Genomic DNA, 8909 nt, shown 5'->3' on the forward strand with positions numbered 1-8909 from the left:
CAGTTACACAACAGGTTGGAAGATCTGGGAGGCGTGAGAGAAAAGCAAGCGAGACAAGGAAAGCTCAAACAAATGAAAGGTATTGGATGTTTAGATTTTATTCAAAACCTGATTTGTCACTTGCAGGCCATGCAAATCAGCAGTTAAATGGCGTCTTTTCCATTATCATTCTCAAACTCATAAATAATTCATCAAGTTTAAACAAAGGAAATCATGACCGTGACGGTGTTTGGATATCAGAGATTTTCGTGACTTTATTTCTCCGTTTTCTCTATATCAAACACTCAAGACAGTGTTCGACCACATTTCTAAACACCTCGAAGTTCGTCAAAAATACTCCGCTGTGCGTTGTATTGTCAACTCCCTTCTCGGTGTTTGAAAATGCGCCGGGTCAAACACGGTCTTTCGTGTTTGATTTAGTACACTTAGACTATCTTGCCTTCCCCGCATATCGATTAAACCAAGGCTTTCCTGTGCTTTAATAACTAATTCTACAGATGATAAATCAATGCCAACATAAACAATTGTACAAGTGATATCAAAGATCATATATCTGAACTGCGCAGAAAGATCTGAAGATATGATTGATCATCGCAGTTAAACAGAATTAAAGTCGGGCTTAAAGCCGAATTAAAGCCGAAAAAAATTCGGGCCTGAACGGGATTCGAACCCATTACCTCTGCGATACCGGTGCTGTGCTCTACCAACTGAGTTATCAAGCCAACTGGTTAAGTTGTCTGTATAACTGCGATGATCAATCATGTCTTTATATCTTTCTCCGCAGTTCAGATATATGATCTTTCATACATTCACTTGTGTTCTTCACCATCTACGGGTATATTACGAACTCACAATGTGACCAGCTCCTAGTTGGCTTGATAGCTCAGTTGGTAGAGCATTGCACCGGTATCGGAGAGGTCATGGGTTCGAATCCCGTTCAGGCCTGATTTTTTTTCAGTCTTAAATTTCACAACCGCTTAAGTTTTCTGTATAACTGCGATGATTAATCATGTCTTCATATAAAAAATTGTGTTGTTTTGTATTTCAGCGGAACTTTCTGGGTTGTTAAAGACTCCGCTAATTCCTGTTGGTTTCAGCGGAAAGTACCCAACAAAAACTGGAGCTCTGATAATGCCTGGGATTAGAGGTAAATTCAATTATTTCTCTCGTGTCAATTTGCTTGATTCGTAGTTACAGAAAATAAAATTTTGTGTACTCTACTTTTACCTTTGTGGGACTTTATGTTGGGTTTATGAAACTCTCATGCCACAAGTTTCAGCCAATCAGAACGACGAACGACGCGCTTTCATGACTTTTCCCGCGCTTGCATTACCATAGATCACATGTTTTTACTACGAGATCTGATTGGTTTGTTCTGTCAATTGTGGTGTGTTGATTGGCTGAGTGATGACAGTGAAAACTATATTTATCCCTCCCACTTTTCACTTGCGAAGGCCCCCAATATACTAACCTTCTTTCCTTCCCTCCCTCACTCCCTGCCTTCCCCCCCCCCCCCGCCACAGTAGAATGCAACATCGTTTTAATTCTTGTTTCCTTCCTTCGTAGCCGAAACAAATTGCGACGAAAACGTAAAAGTTGCCGTTGAAGACGTCAAAAGGAAAAGAAAGAAAAAGAAAGCTAAAACTTGACAGGAGGCTGTCATTTAGTGAGCCAGGATTGAATTTACGGACGTTAAAAAGGAAATACACCTAGACAAGTGCAGGACAAGGGCGTGGTTTATTGGTCGTAGGACAGGAAGGAAAAGAGTTCAAGTCATAATCGAAGAGCAAATGATAAATAGAACATCCTGTAAACGACGAAGACAAGAAACTAAATGTTACAAAAAACAACTGCGTACGAATTAACCAAGTAGTATTTACTGTACGATGTTGAGTGAAGTGTCATGATTGATCGATGGTTAGCAATGAATTATTTGTCTATGCCGAGACAAATGATTGATCTGCAAGACACTGACAAATCGCTGCATTTTGTGATAACCCATGCTGAGAAATGGCTTCCCCGTTCTATATAAGGTTGAACACAGGCAGGAGAAGAGCTCTGTCTCTCTATCTCTCCTCCATTTTTACTCTCATTCTCCTTGCCGGCAACAACAACCAAAACTGTTACCAAAAACAGCAACGACTTTATTTAAGCGTAAAACCAGGATTGTTCACTTAATTGGGAATTCATAGCGCGTGTTAGGGCCTGTTCAGAAGGAGGGAGGGTTACCCTAGCAAGCGGGTTACCCTAGCGGGCGGGTTCCTCTGGCACTCACACATTTTCTCTTTTTTTTCTTCGGCGTGCTTACAAAGCAGCTAGGATTACCCGGGTAGGCAGGTTACCCTATCTGTGTGCTAGGGTTACCCTGGCAGGCGGGTTAACTTTTTCCCTTGTAAACACTCCAGTTAGGGTCAACCCGCCTACCCGGGTATGGTTGGCCATTCGTTTCAAAATTACGACAGGGTATACGCGGGTTTTTCTTCCGCGTATACTTGTTTACATACGTTACGTATGGGCTTTAAGCTCATATATACGACCATTTAGACCGCGTATATAAGCATTTTTAAAGGGCCACATATTTGCATAAATTCAAGCGCGGGGATATGCGACATAAATGCCCAAATATACGCGTCCTACAAGGACCCATATATATGCGTGCTAAAATGCGCGTATATGCGGGTGTCGTAAATCACGTTTTATATGCCAGCACGAAACATGCCTTTTAAGAGAATGGCTGTTCGTGTACGATAGCAATGAAAATTACTTTAACTAGGAATCGTCAATATGGCGGCAGTGGTGAAATGCCTTGTCTTGGTCTATCTGCTATTTAATGTTTGTTCCTGCAGCTCTCCAGTGAATGAACTTCTAGAAACAGTTATGCGTGTTTTGAAGGACTGTTCAAGATTTTATCCTAACGCTAATCGTCGTGAAGTTGCTGTGGATTACTCTGTACATCGTTTAGTGCCCTGCGTAGCTTGGCGGTTTTAGGCAATTTGAACGCGCTAAGAAAGCGGCGAAGCCGCGATAACGAGCACCGAATGCGGCGCAGCCACGAGGAGCCTGGGGGGTTCCTGCTTGTTTTCGCGGCTTTGTCGCTTTGTGCGCTCGCGCTCAAACTGCTTAAAAAATAGCTAAACCGCCAAGCTACGTAGGCTACTCCTTTAGTTGACTCATTGGACAGAGGTACCAAGGCGAATGCTGAGAGGATACGGCCTCTAGAATCGCTAGTGAGACATGCAATATTTACTACTTAGATGGGAAATGTTTACATTAAGAGCAGTTTCATGCACCTCATTGTACTCCCATTAGGGCTTTGCCAACTGCATCAGCTTCTAATGGAAGAGTGGGTTATCCAGCCTATGATATTTGAATACCCCAAGAGGAGTTTTAGGAAACAGAATGTGATTTTAGTGTAAGTCCTATTGGGTCTTCAGCACATAATTCATCTGGTTGGGTGTTATCATCAAATGTGTCCCTGACAGCTAGTCGCTGCGTTCACCCATATTGGTTGTGCGTACAGCATGGTTATTAGGAGGTTTAGCTGGTTGTTAATTCTGGAAAGAAATATGTAATACAGACAAAACAGATCGATTATGCTGGTCGATTCCAGGATGCCATTTTCTTCCATCTGGTAGAACAGAGTGCAGTAGAACTGACCGACTTCAATAAAGACTTCTGTCCAGAGACGCTCAATTCACCGGTTGTGTACAGACAACCAAGCAATTTTGCTTCCCCTGTTAAATCCCCTGTGCCATAGCAAACATGTAGCTCTTCCTACCTCTAAATTTTCATCCCCTTCATCTGAACACACTCTAGAAGGCAATCTATAACTTTGCACAGCAGCTAAGAACAGAGCGAGCCCAGTCACAGCAGATCAGAATTGTTTGCTGCACAACTTAAAGTCTAAAGCCCTGTCAAAACCACCATGCATTGCAAACCTCCAACTGATAGGGCAGTGTAGTCCATCAATGTGCCAGACAAAATTAGGTCCCGTGACGCCTTGTGATGGTATTGAACCACCTCAAACTGAATCAGACCCTGCTGGGTCAGTTCGAAAAAAACGTTCCCTTACAAGCTGACGCTGAACATAGATATTTCTACTTCGCAAATGACCCAGCATGATACCGATACCAGAATTGGAAAGCCCACGTCAGTCTCATTTCTCGAATCATCAGGGCCGGGTTGTTCGAAAGCCGGTTAACGCTAACCCAGGATTAAAAGTTAACCCAAATATAAATTTTCCTTTATAAAAATGTTTTCCACTGCTTATGCTTTGTGTAGTTTGAGATTACTCAAGTTCAAAACTGAACTGCAAACATTTCCCATCTATGTAGTAAGTATTGAATTTGTCTCACCAGCAATTCAAGAGGCAGAATTCTCTCAGCATTCGCTTAGACACCTCTGTCCTAAACGGTGAATAGAATCCACAGCAACTTCAAGACGAACGATCAAGTTCTCTGCCATGTTACGATTAACGTGAGGGTAACATCTTGAACAGTCCTTTACAACGCACATGACTGTTTCTAGAAGTTCAGTCACTGGGAGAGCTGCAGTAACAAACACTAAATAGCAGATGGACCAAGACAACGCATTTCACCACTGCCGCTATATTGACGATTGTTACTTGAAGTAATTTTCATTGCCATCATACACGAACAGCCATTCTTTTAAAAAGGCACATTTTGTGCTGGCATATACAACGTAATTTAAGAGACCCGCATAAACGCGCATTTAGCAGGCATATACATGGGTCCTTGTGGGACGCGTATATTTGGGCAGTTATGTCGCATATCCCCGCGCTTGAATTTACGCAAATATGTGGCCCTTTAAAAATGCGTATGTACGCGATCTAAATGGTCGTATATATGAGCTTAAAGCCCATACGTAACGTATGTAAACAAGTATACGCGGCAGAAAAACCCGCGTATACCCTGTCGTAATTTTGAAACGAATGGCCAACCATACCCGGGTTAACTTTCTAATTGTTTCCAACAGACCCTTTGAATGTAACCACGCATTATGTTGTCCCGGGTTGTAGGGTTACCCTACCTGTGAAATTTTGCTTTTAAACCCGGGCTATCTTTTGCCCTCCAGCTAGGGTTAACCCGCTTGCTAGGGTAAGCCTCCCTCCTTGTAAACAGGCCCTTAGAAAATCACCAAACTTTATTATTTAAAAATTTCATTTGGGAGCAGTTTTGAAAAGAAAGAGGAAAATATTTTTTCCCCTTCGGTATAATTCAGAGTCACTTGAGATTAAGGCTGTGTTCTTCTTTTCAAAGATTCAAAAATTACTTTGGATCTTTTTATTACTGTACAAGAAAACAACTCTCTATTTCGAGTAAAAAACAACCTCAAACAAACGAACTAAATTCAAGAATTAAATTTGACATAAGCACCGTATTAGCATTGTCTGTACGTAGTTTGAGGCTGATGACGTCGTGTGAGTTATGGAATCATTTTCGCCAAATGAATCTCTTGTCTGAAGTTTACGATTGATCGTTTTGGTTCTCTATCTTTCTAGTCTGTTCTGTAGATCCACTCGGCAACGCCTCGTGGATCCACAGCTACATTGTTAGAAGGCAAATGCAATAAGACGACAAACGTATGAGAATTCGAAGCTGGCGTCGATGTAAATGGCCATAGAATTTTTTTTTTTTTTTTTGCGTTCTCAACAGATGGACAACAACACGCTTTTGGATAGCAAAAATATACTTTAGGAGAATGCCTATAGAATATCACTAATTTTCATGAACACGATCTTTATGTCGTTCACCTGTTTATTATTGCGCAGCGGAACATAGATAGTAGCCTTATTGCTGCCGTTAAGTGCAGCTTGATAACTTCGCACTTGCCGCTCGGAACCGCTCTTTTTTTGTTGTTGTTGTTCTTGTTGAATTCATTCGGTTTAGTAAAATGCTTATTGGTGAATTTCTTTAATTAAGAAATAGAAAACATGTACGGTGTTTCTATCGAGTTTTAGTATAACTCTACTTGTGTACTAATGCAAATACTGTAATCTGATTGGCTGAGCCATTGCACACTATCAGCCATTAGTGTGCAGTAGCTTAGTTTGGTCGACAAATTGTAACGTTTCCTCGTTTCTCCGAAGTTTTAAAAGAACATTTACAAACAATGAATGAACAAACTTCCTGAGAAGAGTGAAAGATGAGCATTTACGGTTTCTTGAATTAAAAAAAAGATCGAAATTTTTGAAAGAAACTGATAAGCGCGCGTACACAACTGCAAATGTCAAATTGACAATTAATTCAGTCCGCGCGAATTCTCTAAAGCTTGAAGTTTAATACTTAGACCAGAAAAATAAAAATCGTTGTTTGAAGGAAATTTCAGTTAGAATTGTACTAAAACAATTAGATTATTCGCGTTCGGCCTCATCAACTATCACCTCATAGAAATCTCGAGCTCATAATCTAATTGTTAAATAGGAACATGATTTTTAACCAATCAGCGCGCGTATTTTCTTATGACTGTTTTCTAAAGATTATTGTGTCGAGTAGAGGATTAGTATTTTTTTGGGAGCTCCATTTTTACGCTTGGCTAAATTTATGTATTTTACAAATATTAAGATAGAAACTAGTTGACATGTTCACTCGTGTATTTGTATCTAGCAAACTCCTACAATTGTGTAAAACCACTTTTATTTTTCTTTGTTTACGTTACTTAAGCATTATTTATCTATAGATGTATCTAAACGAGTTTATTTGCAAAACTGTTTTCAGAGAGCTTAACAGTAAACTACAGAGTGATGGGTATCTCCATGTTTGTTATGCATGGTAGGCGCCTTTTAAGCTCTAAGAATTTATTTTCGTTTTACAGGTAATTTTCGTTTTACGGGAGAGTTAAACTGAAATTGGCCGCCAAGCATGAAGGAAAAAAACTCTCTTCTTAAGCTTTTGTGCGATGTTATGAACAAGCAATACCCTGAATTGAATTCGTGAGCGTTACAGCAGCTGAGCGTCGAATTGGGCTATGTCGCAAGGGCCGGACCGTTCAGGAAACCAATCAGTAAAAACTGATGGTTACGAGATAAGAAAACGGTCTTTCTTCGATTCCGTTTTTGTTGTGAATAAACTAATTCAAATGACTGTTCACTGTTGCAATTATAACACCTGGAGCAGTCCTGACAACCGAACCTTTTAAAAAGATCAGTTGATTCTGAAAATCTTCCGATGATATCACATAATGCAGGCTCATTTGCATTTAATTTGCACGGAATTATTCCGGATAAATTCAAAACGTCCCTTGTTTTGAAAACATCAAATTGCGAGTTGCCTTCATCGAGCGTGAAAAACATTTGTCAGTTTCATTACGTACTGTTTCTCTTTAAACAGCAATGTCAGAAAACATAATCATGGCTATTTACGTACACTGCGACCACTAAACAAACAACCTGATTATTACGATAAGTTTATTTCGTGCACATTTCAGGCAGTCATAAAAATATTCCATACTCTTTAAATGAGGGACTATTTAACGAGTCAGTGTTCTAGTTTCAATAAAGCTGACATGGCTATTGTTTTCATAAACCCTGAGCACGAAACAAAATTGAATTTCGTGTTGAGACCGAGAACTTAACCCAACTGAAGGAAAATGTTGATCTTACTAAAACTGGGAATGGGGAATGGGGCATGGGGCATGGAGCATGGGGCATGGGGCATGGGGCATGGGGCATGGGGCATGGGGCATGGGGCATGGGGCATGGGGCATGGGGCATGGGGCATGGGGCATGGGGCATGGGGCATGGGGCATGGGGCATGGGGCATGGGGCATGGGGCATGGGGCATGGGGCATGGGGCATGGGGCATGGGGCATGGGGCATGGGGCATGGGGCATGGGGCATGAGGCATGGAGCATGGGGCATGGGGTATGCGGCATGGGGCATGGGGCATGGGGCATGGGGCATGGGGCATGGGGCATGGGGCATGGGGCTTGGGGCTTGGGGAATAGGAAATTGAAAATGGGAAATTGAATTTTTTTTTACATTAAATTTTTATAATGTGGAAAAAAAATTCAGCGACGATTATCGATATCCACGTTTTATTTTTTTGAAACGTGCTACGCCAAAATAAAAGGATATGAGAACGGCAGAAGTCACCCTGACTTGTTTCTTTATTTCACTACCCGAAGCTAAGCAAGTATTGAAAAGAATATCAACGAATTTGTAACAAAAATAATGTTGGTGAACACCAAAAAACGGGGCATTGGTCACACTCTGAGGACGCGAGTAAAATATTGTGAGTATCAGCAAAGGCCAAGAAGGACAAGGGCCCCATTCCCCATTTTAGTAACATCCGGAAAATGTTGATTTTTCCTTTTTCTACATGGAGATAATTTTACTGAACCGTCTTTAACCCCAAAACATTGCGCTTGAATGAAATTTTAAAACCACTTTAGATTGTTATCATAAATTGTTAGTGGAGTAAAATATTGCCCTCTTCCAAAACCTCATAATCTTAACGCGTTCTCGTAGATATCTTCAGGGATAAGGCAAAACAAATTTACATTTGGATTGTTTCGTGCGGCTGAGGATAAAGGCAAAATGTGTAGTTTTATTTCGACCAATTTAAAATCAGTTTAGACCGGATAAACACGGCCCAATTAAAGATGAATTAAAACGCATTAAAAATAACCTTTTCAAAGAGCAAAATCACAATCTTCGCCGCATAAAATGGGCGTCACAAACGTCAGTGATTCCTGGTTGGAAACAAACTTTACTTTAGCACAAACATTGAGCTGAACAACTGTTGTACTGATTGACTGTATATCGGTCTGCACGCAGATTGATTTTATATCGAAAAACACTCGAGACATTTGGCCGTGGAAAGAAAAAGGACGATCACACTCACTCCAGTACAACATTCGTAACAGATTGGACAGTCCTTTCATGGAGA

General features: G+C 40.8%; 1 protein-coding gene across 1 annotated transcript in view; it reads left to right on the forward strand.

Annotated features, from left to right (window-relative positions):
- Positions 1 to 2874, forward strand: part of LOC149096150 (ATP-dependent RNA helicase DDX24-like) — a 20471-nt gene extending 17597 nt beyond the window's left edge. Inside the window, exons 14-16 of the mRNA XM_089281509.1 lie at positions 15 to 79; positions 1049 to 1147; positions 1567 to 2874. Coding sequence (XP_089137635.1) covers positions 15 to 79; positions 1049 to 1147; positions 1567 to 1649 — 247 coding nt within the window. The 3' untranslated portion in view covers positions 1650 to 2874. The remainder of the gene's footprint in view (positions 1 to 14; positions 80 to 1048; positions 1148 to 1566) is intronic.
- Positions 2875 to 8909: the final 6035 nt, after the last annotated feature.

Source organism: Orbicella faveolata, unplaced genomic scaffold (genome assembly GCF_042242905.1).
Source record: "Orbicella faveolata isolate gen_17 unplaced genomic scaffold, um_ofav_v1 contig_48, whole genome shotgun sequence".
Lineage (NCBI taxonomy): Eukaryota > Metazoa > Cnidaria > Anthozoa > Scleractinia > Merulinidae > Orbicella > Orbicella faveolata.